At 34.9% G+C, this 21864-nt stretch overlaps 1 protein-coding gene across 1 annotated transcript in view; it reads right to left on the reverse strand.

The window, feature by feature from the left end:
• Positions 1-7986: 7986 nt before the first annotated feature.
• The window catches only part of GFPT1 (glutamine--fructose-6-phosphate transaminase 1), a 50220-nt gene continuing 36342 nt past the window's right edge, over positions 7987-21864 (reverse strand). Inside the window, exons 13-19 of the mRNA XM_016224205.2 lie at positions 19616-19736; positions 19075-19232; positions 11643-11757; positions 11249-11376; positions 10686-10853; positions 9556-9717; positions 7987-8912 (exon numbers count right to left, since the gene is read on the reverse strand). Of these exons, the coding sequence (XP_016079691.1) occupies positions 8868-8912; positions 9556-9717; positions 10686-10853; positions 11249-11376; positions 11643-11757; positions 19075-19232; positions 19616-19736 (897 nt within the window). The 3' untranslated portion in view covers positions 7987-8867. The remainder of the gene's footprint in view (positions 8913-9555; positions 9718-10685; positions 10854-11248; positions 11377-11642; positions 11758-19074; positions 19233-19615; positions 19737-21864) is intronic.

Raw genomic sequence — 21864 nt, forward strand, 5'->3', positions numbered from 1 at the left:
AGTATTTTTTATTAAGATACTACTACGGCAAAGTCATTGTGCTTAGCCACTGAAAATACGTGTTCTCTCAGCAGAGCCCATTTGTCCACAGGTCTTCCTCATGTGAGCTGTGTACCTGAACAGCACAAGGAGTGTGGAAAAACGAGAGTTGACTATCCAAATTTGTTAAGGGATTATCCTTTTTTTAAAAAATGTCTTTATTGATTTCAGAGAGAGGAAGGGAGATGATAGATAGATGATTGATGATAGATAGATAGATAGATAGATAGATAGATAGATAGATAGATGATAGATAGATAGATAGATAGATAGATAGATAGATAGATAGATAGATAGATAATAGATAGGTAGGTAGGTAGGTAGGTAGGTAGGTAGATAGATGATGATAGATGATGATTAGATAGATAGATAGATAGATAGATAGATAGATAGATAGATAGATAGATAGATAGATAGATAGATGATAGATGATAGATAGATAGATAGATAGATAGATAGATAGATGATAGATAGATAGATAGATAGATAGATAGATAGATAGATAGATAGATGATAGATAGATAGATAGATGATAGATGATAGATAGATAGATAGATAGATAGATAGATAGATAGATGATAGATAGATAGATAGATAGATAGATAGATAGATAGATAGATAGATGATAGATAGATAGATAGATAGATAGATAGATAGATAGATAGATAGATAATAGATAGGTAGGTAGGTAGGTAGGTAGGTAGATAGATGATGATAGATGATGATTAGATAGATAGATAGATAGATAGATAGATAGATAGATAGATAGATAGATAGATAGATAGATAGATAGATGATAGATGATAGATAGATAGATAGATAGATAGATAGATAGATAGATAGATAGATAGATAGATAGATAGATAGAAACATCAATCTATGTTGCAGAGAGTCATCGATCGGCTGCCTCCTGCACGCCCCTGACTGGGGATCGAGCCCGCAACCGGGGCATGTGACCAGGAATCGAACTGTGACCTCCTGGATCCTAGGTAGATGCTGAACCGCTGAGCCACACCGGCCGAGCGGGATTATCCATCAAACAATCATCCAAGTTTTGAGGCATCCTATTTGGCATAAGCCAAGCCATGACAGATTCTTTAATTTTAAAAATAATAACATTCAAAAGCAGCCTTATCTTCTGATGGGCTGATTGTCAGCACTCCCAGTGCTGCCCCTGCTCGGTTTTAGCACACTGAGCCAAAAAAACCCTTGAGAGCCATTAACTTTGGAAGGTTACACTTTGGGAAGATCAAGTTGAGGAGACTTTACCTGCAAATCAGCTAGCTTTTCTCTGTTCTGGAGAACTCTAGGCATTGTCCTTCACCCCTGTGTAGGTCACAGGAAGAACCAGGAGTTTGCAAACAAACTTCTACAAATCCGACTCTGCTAAGAAAACAACTCCAAGCACTCAAGTTTCTAACATGTCAGTAAAGTCAATTCTGCATTCTGAGGCCAGAATATTTTCCCACTGCACTTAAAGCATCAAAAAACAAAAACAAAAGACTACATATATGAAGAAGTTTCAAAATTAATTCTCTTTAAAACAACAAAATGCTTTAGGGTCCAAGTTTCTAACCAAGAACATAAGATAGAAATCCTACAAATATCTCCGACAGTTCCTTAGTTTCTACATAGCAGCAGTAAAAGTAAATTTAATAATTGGTTTACATTTTATTTAAAGGATAAATATAAAATTAAAAAAGATAAAATTCAGGGCAAATATGCTCAACATTCAAAACATCTCTACATGTAAATAGGTAAAAACAAACAAAAAAACCCACAAGCCCCATAAATGAAACTGGCTAGATATATTCAAGTCTAACAGAAAAACATGAATTTAATGCAATTTTACCTACCCAGGAACTAAAAACCTTCATTGTCTCAGATGTTTTCCATCCCATTCGGGGCATTATTTAAGACAAAACTTCCTAATGAGTGCATCTCACATTGAACTTGCCATAGCGAAACAGCCACGGCAACACTGAGGACAGCAGTGTCACCTGAAAAGGGCTGTTGGCAGAAACAATCTATAGTGATACAACTAGACCTTTGCAGCTTGGATGTTGAATGACAACCTAAAATTAATGGACATAAGCCTTTGGATTTCACAAATTAAGAATGTAGTAAAGAAACAAGGGATCACTGGCCCTTTAAGTATAATGGATCTAGAATTCTCAATGAGTATTTACTTATATTACACACTTTCGAAAATTCTGGCAATTTTCCTTCTAAGCCCTCACCATATTTATCTCCATTTTAAACATACAAAGCTGAGTGACAGAGACAAAAATTGACCCCTAACGATCCCCAGGACGTGCAGTGTCTGTGAGTTCCATGATGCCCCTTTTTTGGTGGCTCTGGTGTTTGAATTGTTGGATGCTTCTAAATCACTCGTTATATTGCAGAAATTAAAAGCATATGGAAACATGCCAATTGCCTTCATCCTAACAAGTATAAAGTCTTTTTAATTTTATATAAACATATAGACAGGCAAACTGATAAATGAAGGGAAAGGAAATAACTGTAATTCTCTCCATAGAGCATCTCTCCCATCGCTTACAAGCTCCATTTTCGATTCCATATTTTTTAATTACACATCCATACTTCTATTTTAAAACCTCTTGAAATATAAAAAGTATAGCTACATAACAGCATCCTCTATGGGAAAATATATAAGTGAGCCTTGGAATGGGAGTCAATGAATCATGTTAATATGAAATTCACAAATATGTCTTCTCAATCTTGGAAATAATCTCTTGCATACATGCTAACCAAAAAGAGAAAATGAATTTATCTCATTACTTATATATTTCCTAAGAAGAGGTCTAGTTAAATGACCTACAGCTCCAGGATACTTGCTAAGCTAATAAAGTTCCTACATCATTTTTAAAGTGAGGCAAAGCTATTTACCTTTGGATTAATGAAACTTAACAAGGACTTTTTTCACTCATCCAAAAAACATGAAAAAAAATTTTTCCCCTAAATGCCACTCCAATGAAAAGTGGCCTCTTAACTCTTAGGGAAATTGTTTCTTGGTCTTTAATAAGCACACAGCTTACTGATAGTCAATTGAGAAGAATTTAAAGAAAATTATTCACTAAGAGTAAAGCTGAGTTTTATGTAAAAAATGTGGCCTGTGGAGAAAATTATCCCTGCTGGGTTGCAGCTCTAGGCTTTGCTGCAGAGCAACACAGAGTGAAAGAGACGAGAGTCTGGGCTCAATTCTCTGGGCAGGCAAAACAGCACATCTATTCATTCAAACCACCCTGGTATAACTCGGCCTCCTGCAAAACACAGCCAGTGCTGTGAGCACTAAGGACAGAGATTCTAGCTTGCTGTTTATAAAAGGATCCCGTAAAAGGAATCTTTGTTCTATAATTAACAAATTGCCAGATCTACAGAAACTTTAAATTTGGAGTACAGTTGACCCTTGTAACAACATGGGGGTTAGGAGTGCTAATACCCCCCACCCCAGTCAAAAATCCACATATGATTCCCTCCCAAATTTAACTACTAATACCTACTGTTGACCAGAGAAGACTTACTGCTAACATAAAGCTGATTAACACAAGTTTTGTATGTTTTACGTATTATATTCTGTATTATTACAATAAAGGAAACTAGGGAAAAGAAAATGTTATGAAGACAATCATAAGGAAAACACATTTACAGTATCTATTGAAAAAAAATCTGCATATAAATGGACCCATTCAGTTCAAACTCCTGTTGTTCAAAAGTCAATTGTACATGCTATCTTACTACTCACCCACCTTAAATATCAGTTATTGATCACTGTGTACCCTGGAAATGTGCTAGAAGCAGCACATTATTGAAAAATTTTTTTTAACATTTGAGAAAGTACATGCATGCAGTATGACATCATAAGAGCATAGCCTTGTTTAATCCTTTCTAGAACTGAGAAGTTGGAGTGGAGACATGCAGCTTTTGATTATATTAAATACAATGATTTCTTCTCTTTAAAAGCAACAATAATGAATAAACTTTTAACATCAGAAATGTTTACTAAAAACTAAACATTCACTATATTCTTAGTACAATACAATCTTTGACACAATTACAAACATGTATGTATTTCAAATATTGGCAAATTGCTTCAAAATGCAACTCTCAGAAAATTTTGGTAATTTATTCACAGTTCAGGATTAGAATCACTGGACTTATAAGGCATGAGGAAAAAATGACCAATTGCCTCAGTTAACTAAACATTCATTTTAAAGAACAGAAAACTATAAACAAAACAAGAGCAATTCTAAAATGCCCAGCTCTTAAGAAATACAAAGTTTTACTTCAAAAAATTTCAAGCGTAGAACATCTAAAAAGCTAACAGGATCATTTCTATATTCATTCTGAAAACTAGTATAGTAAGAAAGAATTTTCTAAAATGTTCTCACTCGCCATTATTTATGGTAGCTTCCCTAACACTGATATCAGCCTATTATAGACCTAGAAGTTAATATGCTACAACTTTACCATCTTGCTAATTAACTATGATTTTTATTTTAACCCTGGGTATTATTGGCTGGAACCTAATATCAGTCCTATTGGTTGTCATGTCACAGATCTGAAGATGTGTTTAATTAATGAAGCTAAGGAAATACCAATATATTATCAACCTTTAAATATTGTGGGAGAAAACTGATTTAAGGGTTAAAACTTCTAAAGATTCTAGCATGAAAAACAAAGTAAGCAATCTGAAATATGCTTTCATGGATAAAACAGTCTATCTGGTACTCTGGTACAAAAAAAATCTACAAAATATGTGGATATAAGACTACAGTATTTTTCTTTACCTACCATTCCCTTCAATTTCTTTGGCCTTCACAAATTCAAAGAAAACTATTAATTTTTTCAATAAACTTTTCAATGACAATGTGTTTTGTAAAAATTACTTAAGTTGTATCGTTCCTTAGTTAACATTAATGTTTCCCTTTTATCGTTAGAGTATATTCTAACTAAAAAAAAAAAAAAAAAGAGAGAGAAAGAAAAAAAGAACTGACCTCAAAGGACTTCTTAAAATGTTTGTTATGGCCCGGCCGGGCGTGGCTCAGCGGTTGAGCGTCAACCTGGGATCCAGGCGATCGGGGTTTGATTCCCGGTCAGGGCACATGTCCGGGTTGCGGGCTCGATCAATGACTCTCTCATCATTGATGTTTCTCTCTCCCCCTCTCTTTTCCTCTCTCCAAAATCAAAAAAATGTTTGTTAAAGCCCTGGTTTTGCACAGTGGTTAGAGCATCAGCGCATGGATCCAAGGGTCACAGGTTCGATTCCCAGTCTAAGGCACATATGTCGGTTGCAGGCCTAATCCCAGGGCGGGGAGGCAACCGATTGATGTCTCTCCCTTGCATCAGTGCTTCTATCTCCCATGCCCCCTTCACCTCCACTCTCTCTAAAATAATCAATGGAAAAAATATCCTTGGATGAAGATTAAAACTTTAAAAATGTTTGTTAAACTTTTCAGCTGTTTTTCCCTCCCCTGAAGAGTTAATAGAACATAAGTGTCAAAGGTACATTGCCAAGAAACTAAAAAAAAGGTTCCTTTCCTCCCATCTGCACAATTGATTCAGGCCAAGGGACCTGTATTAAAAAGAAGACGATACCATCTCAGAAACAATTTTCTAAAAAAACTGAAGAAAATCTGTATTAGCTCTCTTCCCCAACAGCCCCCTGGGCACATCACCTTGTGCCAGTTCCCTCTGAGTAGTACCGGTGCTTGTTTTTCCCCTTTGCATGTAATGAGCACTATTTCTTAGAGTACAGCAGAGACGGGGTCTATAGCCTGTGATAATAGCTTATCACACCTCCTATGAACATGACACACCCGAAAACTTGGACCATGGTTGAATTGAACAAATCCACTCGCATTTAACAACCCACTCTCTCACCCCATCCCCTTCAACAACCCCAGTCTTCACTGGTGATGAGTCTACCTGCAGACAAACGGGCTTTGCTTTAAACAAGACGCACTTTTCAGCTCCTAGGGCAGTGACTTGCCCATAATAGGTTGTCAGCACAGTTAGATATAACAAACTAAAATCAGTTAACATTAATTTCTCTCTTATCATGTATTCCTATGGCATAGATGATTAAAGAAAGACCGAAAACTGACTCCCCAGTAACAATCATTTCCTGGGCCCTGTGTTAAACGCTACACGAGCCCAGCCTAAAAACGGCTCATGGCCTGGGATAAGAACTCTACACTGTATGTGAGTGAATGTAAACTTTACATGCACTACAAGAGAGGACATTTTACACAAAGGACTTCTCTTGTAGAATATCTTTCTTGAACATCAGATTTTCTTATCCCGCATTGCATTGGCTTTAAGTGGGCAGGCACACTTACTAGTGGTTTGCCTCACTACAGTGTCCTTTTTGTGTTCATAACTCATAAAACAATTTAAAAATCAGTACATTAAATAGGGTAGGAAACAAGAAGGGAGGGAGGAGAAACCATGTTTGGAAAATATCACCTCTTTTTCCTTACTATTAGCTTCTGATACTTGGTTTAGAACTTACCCTATTTTGAAGTGTGTCTGTTAGGAAGAGGGAGAAGGGGGGGGTGCAGACTGTGACAACTAATGATTAATTTCACATATTAGTTTCACTTAAAATGTTGACTCAAACTTTAGTTCTGTAAGAAATGCTACAGGGCACACCCTTCTAGCTGCTAGATGGGATGCTGCCTGATGCATTAACTGCTTAAATAAAGCCAGTTAGATCTTCAAATTTACTGGTTAAATTTTGCTTTTTAACACTGTGAAGTCTATGTTGGGAATCTCTCAATTTTGGCTCTTTAGACTCAAGAACTTGGAAACTGTGACTGCTCTTTAGAAGATGAATTTGATAGGCTAGATATTAAAATCAAGAAATGCTACAAACCCATACAAATCATGTGTGTAAAATGCTAATATAACAAACATAAGAAATGACACAATATACACATTAAAACTAGCAGGCCTACACAAAATAATCTTAGAAACAATTAAAATAGATAAATATAGCTATAGAAGCTATACATATGATGCAAACAGTAATTCTATTTTTTAAAACCAGCAGGCTTCTAGTCTCCATCAATGAGAGTCTTCCCAAATTATCTCAAAATGTGCCAATTCTTTCTCTAATTACATAAGCAGGATTCTATGCTTCCCTTGCAGCAACAGCTGTCAGAAAATCTTAACCTCATCAAGAAGTTCAAACAGAAAAAGGAAAAGACTAAGCTTAGATAATTATGCTAAATATCTTACCTTCACAATTTTAAAATGAAAACTTTTGAAAGAGAAGGAGTTGATCAAAACATAAACACACTGTGCTATAACCCCGAAGATTTGGCCAAAAAAGCTCCATGAGGGAATTACAACTTTTTGAGTATCAAACTTGTAATCTAAATATTTTAATCTTAATTGTTAAGTTCCATTTCTGACACTAACCAGCTAAAGTCACCTCAATATCATTTTATTTATATCTTCTTCATTCCTAAATAAATTTAAGGGGTAGAACACAAAAAATCCAGAGAGAAAAATACCTAGGTAGTGGTATAGGCAATCCTCGCTTTATTGTGCTTCACTTTATTGTGCTTCACAGATGTCGTGTTTTTTACAAACTGAAGGCAAGGCCCTCCACCAGCAAAAAGATTATGACTCGTTTATTGCAATATTAGCTTTATTATGGTGATCTGGAACCAAACCCGCAATATTCCCAAGGTATGCCTATACTAAATTTGATGTAATCCTTCATTAATTTCAGTGTAAAGCATATCACTTTTTCTAAGCCTAGACCACCATATAGAGTCAAATGATTAGTCAAAAGACTTGCAAATCTTTCAATTGCAAAGAGCTTCCGAATTCGCAGGAAGGTACTAGTTTTATACAAGGAAGTGAAGGGAAGTTAAATTAGCTGCAGGAAATTCTTTGGGACAAAATTGAAGAGAATTTTGAATTTATCAATACAGATTTAATTTGAGACATTTGATAACAACTCTGTGTGGTGATTTCAAAGAAGAAGATAAAATATGTCATTCAGGAGTGATTAAACAAAAACTACAGATACAAGGAAATAAAAAACACTTTTAGGAAACAAAAAAACAGTTGGATATACAACATATATCTATTCCACCTTCAAATTTAAAATCATATTGTCAGTTGTCCAAAGCAGCTCAAATTTAAAGTTTGTGCTATGAAACTGTACAAATATTTTATGTTAAGGGCTGGAGAAAGCCAACGCACTACTACACTATTTAGCTTCCTAAACTACCTTGATAACAAACAACAAATTTAAGACACTAAGGTTAACCTAACTTAAGTAGAAATCCCACCAAGAAAAGTTTTCTGTTTTTAAGTACACAAATTTCAAAGTAAATCATAGCATCTTATCTTTATATATAATTTAGCAAAACCTAATCCAATGTCCAAGTAATTGCCACTGGCTTTAGATCTCCAATAAATGCACTACTCTTTCACTGGTCTGCATGAACAGCTGCATGGTAAAACAAATGCCAATTACTTTTAAAACACACAGTCCTCTCAGATTGAAGTAGAGGGTCCAGAAATCCAACTCCCAGCATCTTTTAAAGAAAATGAGAGCTAAATCTGTTTCTGATGCTGATTTGAATATAGATTCCATTTTTCAAACTCCCCCTCTGGAAAAATAAGAGGTAATTTCACAAAAATCACAAATTGAGTAGAACAATTATAACTGATATATAAATAAGGATTTACTTAAAAAAAAAAAAAAAAAAAAAGCTTAAAGGAGTGATATTTTAAATACAAAAGGTGTCTTGTGTTGCTTAATCGCCCAGAGTTTCAGATGCTTCTTATTCTACTGTTACAGATTTGGCAAGATTTCGGGGGAAATCAACCTGCAAAAAAAAAGAGCAAGATTAAAAAGATTATACAGATGTTGGGGGCCAGGGGGTTCTATAAGCAAATTATTTGTTTGTAAAAATAGAAAACTTGTTCACTAACCATCTTTATTATAGACTACAAAGAATCAGATTAGAAAATATAGTCACAAAATGTATCTTTAAAAGGCTTGATATCAGTTAGGAAAAAGAATTCTAAAGGAGCCAGGTTCAGCACACAAAGAGTTCTAGTGGTTCACTATCGAGGTGGCAGCGCTCTGAGGGGACAGTAAAAGTGTAAGAGCAGGATGTTTTGGTTGTCACAATGACTGGGGGACCAAAAATTTAAAAAGTCCTGCAATGTGTGTGATAGTCCTAAACAAAGAGTTAGGAAACACAGAATAAAAACAAGTAGAGATTCCCCAAAAAGGTAATCTCCAACGGTGGCAATAATCTCCAAGATCCCTTTAAATTCTATGGTAAGAAAATGTTAGGATGTAAGATATAAATTGGGCCATACAAATGTAACAGGTGACAGATATATATCTGATGGATTTCTCAAATGCTATTGTTAAATATTTAGAAGAAATACTATCGGAATATACTCGGCTAAAAAGCCAGCCCAAGATTTCTGCAGTGGTCCGTGACTTCCATCACTTACATCATAGCCTCTCAGCACAGCAAGGTGGAAAGCCAGCAACTGTAAGGGGATCACGCTGAGAATGCCCTGCAAGCAGTCCACTGTGTGGGGGACCTTAATTGTTCTTTTTGTGTTCTTAATGGTCTCGGTATCTTCCTTATCACAAATCACCACTGGACGTCCCTAGGAAAGAAAGCCACACACACAATTACTGGTAAGCAAAGTAAGAGCTGCAGTACTTCACTTGAATGTGCAAATTTTGCACTCAACAATTCACATGTGGCCTAACATAGACTTATTTAAACTCACAATCCTATGTGGTAAGTCAGATTGATCTCACAGTCAAGGAAACGGAAGCTTTGTAGGAGTCAGTCATTTATTTAAACTCACACAACTAAGAAACACCAGGCTCAATACAGATGCTCCTCTACTTATAAACCCCATCATAAATTGAAAATATAAGCCAAAAATGCATTTAATACACCTAACCTACCAAACATCAAAGCTTAACCTAGCCTACCTTTAACATGCTCAGAACACTTATTAACCTACAGTTGAACAAATTCATCTAACACAAAGCCTACTTTAAAACAAAGTATTGAATATCTCACGTAATTTATTATGCATATTATTTTCACACCATCGTAAAGTCGAAAAATCTTGAGTCAAACCATTGTAAGCTAGAGACCATCTGTACTTGAATCTAGGTTTGCCTGCCTTCAAAGCCCAAGTTCATAACAACTACACTGTGAGTAGAGATTATCTTTTGGGATTTATAAATAAAGCCAAATGATATGAAGAAAACTCAGCTAAGCACAGCATCTATAGTTTTAAGGTGAAAATCTAGTTCCTCCTAAAATATACATTTAAGAATATTAAATTAAAAGGGAGCAGCATAAGCTAATTGAAGAGGACAGGATTTGAAGAGCAAGATTTCGGTTTTGGTCTTGATTCTGCCTATTTTGAGATCTATGAGCTGGGTCTTGTCAAAACTCTTGAGAATCTCAAATTCCTCACATGTAAACCTAAACATATTTTTGCAAGCTATCTATTGGGCCCCCGTCTATCACTTTAAATGTCATAAAATTCAAATAAGCTTTAGTGGCCCAACTCTTAGGCCCCCAAGGTGTCCTCACAGCAGCCCAACTTACCTGCCTAGCAATCACCTGCTGAAAAGCATTCTGACACTTGGCATAAGTATTATCTCTCATGATGATCATGATGACAGGCATCAACTTATCCACCAAAGCCAGAGGGCCATGTTTCAATTCACCAGCAAGGATGCCTTCAGAGTGCATGTAAGTGATTTCTTTGATTTTCTAATAAGAAAGAACTAGATTAGTCTTAGTCTTCAGTCCCTTTTTCAAAAACCTATTTCTAAGTAAATATTACACAAAACATTCGATGTCTGAACTTGCTGTCTATCCAAAAGCATTAAAGGACCACCAATCTGTAAATATAGCCAACAGGTTAACAGATCATTGTTTCTGTAACATCAACAAGTGACTGGAAGTTATAAAACTCCACAAGGACTTTTTCAAGATTTTAGATGATCATGAACTATCAATTGTTACACCTCCTCAAGGCAAACAAATCAGAATGCATAAAAACAAAAACACTTGTAAAAGTTTCACCTATTTCATTCAAACTAAAAGTATGATTTTGTGCCAGGTCCACAAGTCAATAGAGTAAAATTGTAAGTGAGAAGACTTACCAGTGCCCCTTCAAGACAAGTAGCATAATGATAGCCACGGCCCATTATCAAAACCGACTTCTGATGATAAAGTTCTGTTGCCAGTTTCTGAATTTCATCATCCATGCTCAGTACTTCCTTAATCAAATCTGTCAAGAAGTAACATTAGTAACATCTATGAAAAAGGACAATGAACAGAACCAATACAAAAACAATAATATATTGGTAGCAACTGACAAAGACCAGTGTTTCTATTCCTTTGTGATATCAGTGAGGGATTTTTAAATACAAAGGTTAGAAAGATTTCTTGATAAAACAGCTACAAGCCACAGCTTCAAGGATAAGAAGAGAATTTCACCCATTACTGACTCCCTTAGACAACAAGAGTGTATGTAGCATGAGAGCATCTTCGTACCAGGCAGCCGCTTCAGTCCAAGCATGATCTCTTTTCGTCTCTCCTGAATGGAGATCCTGTCATCACACATCATAAGGGCAAACATCACAAGGGATACAAACTGACTGGTATAAGCCTGAAATACCAAAAAAAGCAGTTGCATTTTAAGAACTTGGAATTTTTCATTTATAAAATATGTAAACAAATTCCCATTGGTTTTATAAGCATATATTGTCCTGTTTTATTTATTTATTTTTTAATCCTCACCCGAGGATATCTTTACTAATTTTACAGAGAAAAAAAGGGAGGGGGGGAGGAAGGGAGGGAGGGAAGTGAGTAGAGAGAGAATCTGCATATGTGTAATCAAATTAAGTTTTGATATAGGTCAAAAGCAAGGGTTTGAAGGAATCTCCCTGACATACCTGCACAGGTTTGGTTGAATTTTTTTTAAAATTGGTCTTTGATTTTCACCTTAGCCTATTGTCTATTCCTCATTCCCACCTTTTTTTTTTTTAAGTTTCACTAAAATTTTTTTAAAGTTCAACTTTAAAAGTAAATAAAAGTAAGTATAAAAGTAAATAAAAATAAGTCCCCAGCCAGCATGGCTCAGTGGTTAGAGCCTCCGCCTGTGCACTGCAGGGTCGCAAGTTCGATTCCTGGTCAAGGGCAGGTACCTGGATTGCAGGGTCAATCCTCGGCCCCACATGGGATACGTATGGGAGGCAACCAATTGATGTGTCTTCCCGCGTTGATGTTTATCTCTCTCTCTCCACCTCCCTCCCTCCCCTGCACTCTCTCTAAAAAAAGTCATGGAAAAAATATCCTCGGGTGAGGATTAACAAAATAAGTAAATAAAAATAATCCTCAATCTTACTATAGAAATAATTACATTAATAACATGCTATAATAACATTTGTGAATACTGCCTTCTAATCTGTTTTCACTTTTTATATTGTTTAGAAAATTAATTAGTAGGTATAATTTTATAACTTGCTTTTATTCTTAATTAACATAACAAACACTTTCCCAAGACAGAATACTTTCTTTCTTGTTTACTAGTGTGTAATAACCTTTACCAGCCTTTTCCATCTCTTTAGGCCTCAGATGGCCCATCTGTTAAAGGTACACGATACTTATAAGAAAATCATGAGAATTAAATGAGACAAGTATAAATCATTCAACATAATGCCTGACATATAGGCTAAAAACAAACTTTTTATTGATGAAAGCTTGAACTAAAAGACTTAGTTCAAAAAGATTTTCTTTTTAACCCTCACCTGAGGATATTTTTTCCATTGGTTTCAGAGAGAGCGGGGGAGAGAGATAGATAGATAGGCATTGAAGTGAAAGGGACACATCAATTGGTTGCCTCCCGCACGAGCCCTGACTAGGGATAGAATTTGCAACCAAGGTATGAGCCCCTGGCTGGAACTGAACCCAGGAACCTTTAGTATGAGGGTCGATGCTTCAACCACTGAGCCAAACCAGCTAGGGCTAGTTCAAAAAAAGATTTTTCCTATAAACTTGTAAATATTTTAAAACTTGCTGTCAAGACTATTTTTATTCCCATTAGCTGTATGTGAATGTAGGATATGACTTTTGTCACATTCTTTATAATATTAAGAATTATCCTTTTGACAAATTTTTACCATTGACTGATGGACAATGGACTCTTACTACTACTTTACCATATATATCTTGAATCTAAAATATTAAGATTTTTATTCATGTTTGTTAGCCATTTATGTTTTCTCTTTTAAGCATTGACTTCAATGTTCACTTATTTTTAACTTAGGCTTTTTTTTTTTTTAAGTTGGTCATAAGAAGGTTTTTACTGTTATGTTTCAAATACTTGTTCCCAGTTTGGTTTAACCTTTTATAATGATGTTTACTGACACAGAAGTTTTATTTTAACTTTTCTGTAATAACTTTTAAATTTAGACAGTCCTTCCATCCTAACATCAGTTAAGTATTTTAAATTTTCTTAATTCTGTTGTTTTCATTGTCCCATTTTATTTGACTTTTTCTTTACATTTTCCTTTTTAGCCCATCTGAAATTTATTTTAGTATAAGGTGTTAACTTATATTTTTCTATTTTTGTAAATACCCAATTTTCCCTCCATTTCAATTTCACCCCACGCTTTTTCTACTAGTTTGTGACATTTCTTTGGTATACTAGCGTTATGTTGCAGGACTATTGATTCTGTCCCACAGATCTGTCATTTTTTTACAAAACAATCTTCCCATCCAGAAATATGGTATTCCATCAATTTGTGTTAGGAATTTAAAAGTTCATAAATTTATATAGTTATCTATATTCAACAAATATTTATGGAGCACCTTACACATTTCTTGGTAAAATTATTTTAAGGTAATTGTTATAGCTATTGAAAAAAGAATCCCCCTCCAAACTCACACATCCATATCTTTTCTAAGGAGCTACTATCAGTTTATAGAGAAAATATTTTTGTGTATGTTTTATATAAAACACTAGGAAGTCTCCTACTTCATATTCTTGAGCTCTACAGGGACCCAATCATATTAACTGCAACTAAGGAGAATTTTGTTTCCTCCATTCCCATTATTTTCCTATTAAACTGGATAGAACTCCTAGAACAAGGATAGCAAGTATGTTTCACAGAGAGGCAATCCTAACTCATTGCAGTCACAGTGAAACATCATGTTGAAAAAGATCCTAAGGCCATCTTTTTTACTTCACAGTAATACAGATAAAATCCTAGGAAGATTCCAGAAGAACAGCTAAGGCCCTCTAAGATGAAGGTCCTGAAGCTTTCTGTTTTGCAGTGCATTCATTTTTCTCTGTTATTTGACTCCGTTGCTTTATTGAGTTTCCTTTTTCTTAGCTTTTGAATTAAATGCTTAATTCATTTTTTTAAAGTACTTAATGCTATGAATTTATCTCTATCAATTTGGCCACACACTCTAAATTTTTACCCATATAGTTCATTGTCATTATTTTTGCTAAGCCTTTTTTAATAGTAGTTCTGATATCATTTTTAACTCAACAGTTATTTAGAGGAACGTTTTTGTTTCAGGTATTTGAGGTTTTTACTCACACATTTATTATTAAATCACTAGGATTGCTGTGGTGTGGTCAGCTATAATGTCTAACTTAAACTTTAAGAAGTTTATTTTTGGTGTTTTTGTATGTGTGTAGATTATATGCTGACTCTCTGTTACTCCTCTCTGGATAAGGAATCACTTCATTAGTGAATATTTTCTTGTCATAATGTGGATAATGAGCCTCCTGTATAACAAAATCAGTCCACTAATGCTCCTTACCTTCCCAATAATTAAGTGAGACTCCCTATTTCCTCTTACTGGATCTCCCAGCTATCAGCTGCTCAGATACTCCTCCAAAGACAGCTACGTGTCCCTGAGCTCCTATGAGTTCCACAGGCACACTGGCATTTTTCACCCATAGCACTGAAGTGGATTTACGTTAGTTCTTTGCCTCCAGTCTAACGAGCACATCTGTATTCTAAATTCCAGTCCCTCCCAGTCTACCTCTTCCTACTGAAGTCTACTTTTCAATAAACCAATTAGTCGCAAAATATACTATCAGGACAGAAGGAGAGACCCAGTGTCCTGGACGCCTGGGACACCTAAACTGTTTCCTATCCAAACTGATCAGATAATGAGTATTCCAGTTTCTCTATACCATAACTAAAAATGTTATTCTAGAGAGTAATGTTTCTTTGCTTGGACTTGAAACATCTCAACACTGGTTTTCAAGTACAAATATTAAACAGAATAACTTTAATGCACACATTTTTCTATTGCATTCCTATCACAGTTTAATTTCAATTTCCTGTTTTTCATTTCCTCAATAAATACCAGGAAACCAATCAGGAGGAAAATAAGTTATACCTCACATTTTTAATTTACTAAGGTTTGAAAGAATTCACCAAGAAAACGCTGACTCTGAATTTTTAAACTTGTTTTTACTTTTTATTCAGCCAAAAATAAAGCTATAGTGGTTTACTTTTTAAAATCATCAAAAGTGAGTACTGTGGTGAAATTCTAAACACCTGCAATAACATACAAAAACTGCTGAATCTGTACATTTATACCCATCCGTTCCTACAGATATATCAAATTGCCTATAGTCTGATATTATGAGAAAGTTAGTAATATCTCTCTAACCCTGAGAGTTTTTCAGGCAAAGTTGGGAATTCATAATCAAGATTACAGGATTCTTGTGCTAGCTCCATCACGGGGCCCAGAGATCAGGATCAGTGATGAGCTTCTTTGATCACCCATTAACATATTTGCAATTCAGAAATGGTCTATGACTAAACATCCCAAAACTTTTCAAGACTGTCTATGACTGCTGAAGAAAACAAAATTAGTTTAGAATCCAAGAAAAATTAAAGTAAGACTAAATTATCATTCTTACTAAAATTTTTAAGTGAGTCAATTTTTAAAGAAATTAAAGTATGTATAGTGGAACCTTGGTTCCCGAAGTTAATTTGTTTCAGAAGGCTGTTCAAGAGGTGATTTGTTCAAAAAAACAAATCATTTTTTCCCATTAGAAATGTTAATTGCGCCCGGCCAGGAGTGGCTCAGCGGTTGAGCGTCGACCTAGGATCCAGGCAATCGGGGTTCAGTGCCCAGTCAGGGCACATGCCCGGGTTGCGGGCTCGATCAATGACTCTCATCATTGACGTTTCTCTCTCTCTCTTCCTCTCCTTTCCTTTCCTCTCTCTGAAATCAATAAAGATATACTTAAAAAAAAAATGTTAATTGGATTCGTTCCAGACCCCCAAATAATTCCATTAGACAGTATATGTGTAATGTACTGTTTAATCTATAAACAAACACTTCTTAAATTTATCAAACCACCCCCTACTAGCCTTAAATGAATCACTTTCAGCCCTGGTTCCAGGGGTGTCTTTCAGGAAATCAGCATGCAGCATCTTTGCTTTTTCACATATTGCCTTCAAAATGCTGTCACCAGCTATTTTTTGTTTATCCAAATCACTAACAGTTTTTCTACCTCTTCATTTGCCTGTGATCATTGTCTTTCACACCCTTAGCAACAGTAGCACTCTTGATGGCCTCTTTATGTTTTAAAATTGTGCTAATCATTCATTTCTCCAGCAACAAAAGCAAAAAAGCCCACAAAAATATTCACAGCACAATTTCCTGAGATGTTAACAATGCGAAGTTTAGCGGTAAACTGACTCATGCTGGCGCATTCTCTCCTTTGTGGCACGAGAGATGCTTTTTGTGCTGCTGATGTATCAACATGAAAGGGTTGTTCAACAACTGAGGCATTTTTCCATGAACAACTTGGTTGACAATCAAATTGTTCGAGATGGGAGATGTTTGAGAACTGAGGTTTTATTGTACTATAAAAAGATACTTATTTCTTATGCAAAATGTAACCACTGGGGAAAACTGGGTGAAGAGTACATGGAGTTCTCTGTATTACCTTTACAACTTCCTATAAAGCTGGTGATTTCAAAATAAAGTTTTTTTTTAAAAAAGAACTTACAAAAAAAGAACCACTGATGCAAACATGAGTAAATCTCAAAAACCTCATGTTAAATGGAAGAAGCCAGACACAAAAGACATGTATTATGTAATTCCCTTTATAAGAACTTTCTAGAAAATGATATAATACAACAGGAGAAAGCAACAGTAGTTGGCTGAGGAGCAGAAGTGAGGATTGACTATAATGAGGCACAGAGAAACCTTCTCAAGTCTTCTAAAACTGGACTGTGATGATAGTTACAGACTCAGATTTACTAAAACTATACATTTAAAAATTGGTGAATGTTATTTATAGTATGAAAATTATACTTCAATAAAGCTACAGAGAAAAGGTTAACAGTAAAATCTAGGTGATGGTATATGAGCGTTAATGTAAAATTCTTTTAATTTTGCTGTATGTTTGAAAATTATCGTAACAAAATGTTAAGCAAAATTCAAGTTTTCATAAGCTATACAATTAAAAATAAAAAAAGTTGTATTTCCGGTGGCAACTCACAGTTCCAGAAAGATTTAATAAAAAAGTAAGTCAACAGCATCCATTCAGTTGATGGGTGTACATATACCACATTGAAGCCCTTGTTTCACAATGTGTTGTGAACAAAGGGGCCCTGGAATTTCTATCCCCAGTCAAAGCTGTCCAAAAATCCACACGCTCCTGTTAGAGCAGTTTGGTTATTTATTCAGGCACAGACTGGAAACCTAAGCACAAACATCTTACATGTTTTAATTACCACATAGAGAAAATTCAGGTTTCAGCTTTCTGTAAATTATAGTTTTGGCAGTATCAAAGTAACCAAGAAACAAAAACCTCATCAGAGTTTTTACATAAGAATCACAAATTTTCCACATAAAAATTCTCCATGAGGTTCTTAAAAGGAAAAAATATTTAAATGTAGTTAGGTACGTTATCATCTTCCGCATGCCTTTAATTAGAATCAAATCCACCAATACATAAGAATCTTATCAGACAGTCAACAAGAAATATTGAACTTATGCAGAAAAACAGCCAATTGAAATTTTGTTATCATAAAAGTAATACGTTTGTGGAAAGAGAACATCTTTGCACTTATATACTTCCTAAGATTCCTATTTTTATTACTACATTTATGCATATCCCAATTTTGAAGAGCAAAGTAGTCTCACTAGCCTTAAAAAAAAAGGTGCTTTTAAATCTTCACAAATGTAATATCTAAAGAGAAATAGTTATATAATATTCACTTTTATTTATTTATTTATTTAAAATATATCTTTATTGATTTCAGAGATAGGAAGGGAGAGGGAGAGAGGGAGAAACATCAATGATGAGAGCATTGTCATTGATCGGCTGCCTCCTGCATGTCCCCGACCGGGGATCAAGCCCGCAACCTGGGCATATGCCCGGACCAGGAATTGAACTGCGATTTCCTGGATCCGAGGTCAATGCTCAACCACTGAGCCAACCCTGGCTAAGCCACTTATATTTTTTTAATTTCCAAATTCTATACCAAAAGTGTACTCCTCTTTACAAACTTTCAAAGGTAGTATGTATATTTTGGCATATTTATTAGAAACTATTAAGTATGTAAATAAAAATGTCAAAAATTATTAGAATTAAACTGAATGTTTCTAATCTGTTATTTTTTCTAACTCCCTGCTATACATAATAAAAGAAGAGAACATTATACTTACCACTGTACCTGGCAGGAGGAATATAAGTAATGAATGGGGAAAGCCAGCAGAGACCTTTTCAAAATGTACTTATGTTATAATTTAATTTCTCAAAATGGGGGTAAGGGAGGGGACAAGTATATTATTTATTGTTGACTCTTAAGTCTTACAGTAATTAGAAAATGGAGTTCTGTAAGTGCTAGCAAGTGAAATACAAGATACGGATTCCTTTGTTTCACCAACACTATGATTAAATAATCACATTAGAACTAAGTCAACAATTTACCTTTGTGCTGGCCACACCAACTTCAGGCCCAGCATTAATGTGAACTCCACAGTCTGTCTCCCTTGATATGGAACTGCCGACAGTGTTTGTGATCCCCACAGTTAAAGCTCCTCTCTCCTTGCAATACCGAAGAGCCATCAGGGTATCTGCTGTCTCACCTGTGCATAAAGGAAGACAAAAGTAACACATACAGCAGTTAATACATGCTGTTCCTTAGATATAAAAACAAAAAACTGACTACACTTGCAACAAAATCATTTGTTTTAAATAAAATTTAAAACATGCACTTAAAATAAATGAGCAAAATTTTAATAATAGGATCCCACTTTTTAGGATCTCCTTTCCTTCTCTGTCTTTAAAAATTCAGCTCTTTGAGTATAAAATGTATTCATTTTACTAATTCATTAAGAATTACATAATATCAAAATAAATCTCTATTTGTCATCTGCAATACCATTTTATCTTTAAATATCAATTTTTGCCAAGATCATTATTAGAAAGAATGACTTTCCTTTTCTTCAAGTCTTTAAAATTAGCATACCTGACTGACTAATAAAAAAGCAAACATCGTCTCGAAAAACTGGTGTGTTTCTATCCAGGAAATCACTGGCTAGCTCCACCATAACAGGCAACTCAGTCAGCTCTTCAAGAACTTGACGAGTCTGTAAAGAAAAAATTATTTGGTCAAACAACTTTACTTCAAATATTCTTTTTCATAGGCCTTCTTTGGACTCAATGTATAGTTTTCACTTTTTCTGATTATAAAAATGAAATATGCAAATTGCTAGAAAATATAAACAATATAGATTAAAGCACAAAAAATAATCAAAATCTCACCACCCGGAGGTAAGTACTGTTAAAATTTGGTACCAGACTCTTTAGACAATTATCAATCCACGTATTTTATTTACTAAGCAAATACATCCACATATATGTTTTGAGAAATAGAAAAAGCACTGTTCTGAATTAGCTTGTGTGTTATTTCTAACTTCCCAATTCCTAATCTTTAAATGGAAATTCATATAATACCAAATCAGAGAGATTTCAAAAAAGATAAAACACCCAGTGAAAAATTAAACACTTCAAAAATACTATGTATTCATAATAGTACCATTCCCAAAAAAGTCAATACACTTCAGAAATCTCGTTTTAAAAAGCTCACTATTTTCAAATTTTGTAGTATGGATGATAAAGTAAGAGGTAGTATGCTTCTGCGCAAATAGCACCTTAACATTCATTTTACTAAATTTCCCTTTTAATTAAATTCTTTTTACTCTAAACATCAGAAAATTAAAAACAATAGAAAAATAAAATTTTAGGCAGCAAAAATTTTAGGCCCTTTAGCTGCATACATTTAGTTGCTTTAATAACAACTGTGTAAACCACCAGCTTCTTTAGTAAGCGGCCCCACCCACCTTTTGCCCCCTCTCTGCATCCCTCCTCCTCCACAGCAGTGAAGAGCTACGAAAGTTCCCTTACTTCATATCCTTTTGACTTTCTTGCCATAAATGTGAACTAACTCATTTTGTTCTACAACTTTGGTTTGGCACTTCTTAAAAATGTTATAACATCGTGTATATATACTAAAAAAGCAGTTATGCAAATGTGCCATTCATGTTTGACCCCACTAAAAATAAACGAAAAACCTACATAGAATTAATGACACTGTTTTGTACAATGAACCATTGTACAAAACACAATGAGATTTCTGTTTCTTAACTATAGTAGTCTCAGTATCCACAAAAACAAAAACAAAAACAAAAAATACCTTACATCTTCTCAAATTTCTGAATTAGAAAAGTCTAACAGAGCATATAACTTCTGCCCCAAAATTCAGGCTTAGCACTAAATACAACATTTAATTAAAATTTTAATTTCTGAATAAAGGGCTCATTCAGTAATAGATCTAAACCACCACTAAATTAGCCAATCCCTTAGTTTACAGTCTTTAATTCATTCTTTTTTTCCATGCTAAAAACTATCACTTTTTTTTTTTTATAACTCTCTCCTTTGATACTGCAGACTTTCCTTTTTTGGACCATGTAATTTTTTTTGGGGGGGGAGTGCTTTAGAAAAGAGTAAAGCCTGTTGAAATTCAAGGGCTGGGTGACCAGCTAGTTTTACCCACTAAATAACTGGCTCCCACAGGCACAGATAATAAATCTCTATGCCCCAGCAAATAAAAAATTACTATGTCATGAACTTTGAGAATCATCCTGAAAGAAACAGCTGAGTATGTAAGGGTCTTCTGTACTTATGGGAGTTGACATCAGCAGCACATAAACTACACATGGATCTCATTTATTGGACTAAAAGACCATTATATTCCTATGTTTCTGCACTGACGACAACACACTTATTTGATACAAAATTTCATCTTCCAAAATAAAAATTTAAAGAACAAAGTCTGACAAAAGGCAGACTTCCTTTCCCTGCAGAAATGTGCCTGCCAAGTAAAATCTTGTTGAGGTTCACACATGGTACCAGCATCTGTTTGGGGCAAGAGAACAACGCAAAGCAAACCCCAAAGACTGCTCTTGTAGAAGCAGGCATGTGCACTAGACCACAGGGCCAAGATGGTGCAAAACCTTTCCCTCTCTTTGCCTTTCACAAACGAAGTCAGTTGTAGGCATTCTACCTGTATATCTGAGGATCTTTCTAAAGCAGATCTTCCATCAATAAATTATTCTAAGCATTTATTGAAACTTCTCCCCCAATCTTTTTTATTTTTGTCATGCAACTTAAAAAGATAACATGATATTTTAACAAAGGAGTTATACACGGTGTGTT

Source organism: Miniopterus natalensis, chromosome 13 (assembly GCF_054644295.1).
Source record: "Miniopterus natalensis isolate mMinNat1 chromosome 13, mMinNat1.hap1, whole genome shotgun sequence".
Classification (NCBI taxonomy): domain Eukaryota; kingdom Metazoa; phylum Chordata; class Mammalia; order Chiroptera; family Miniopteridae; genus Miniopterus; species Miniopterus natalensis.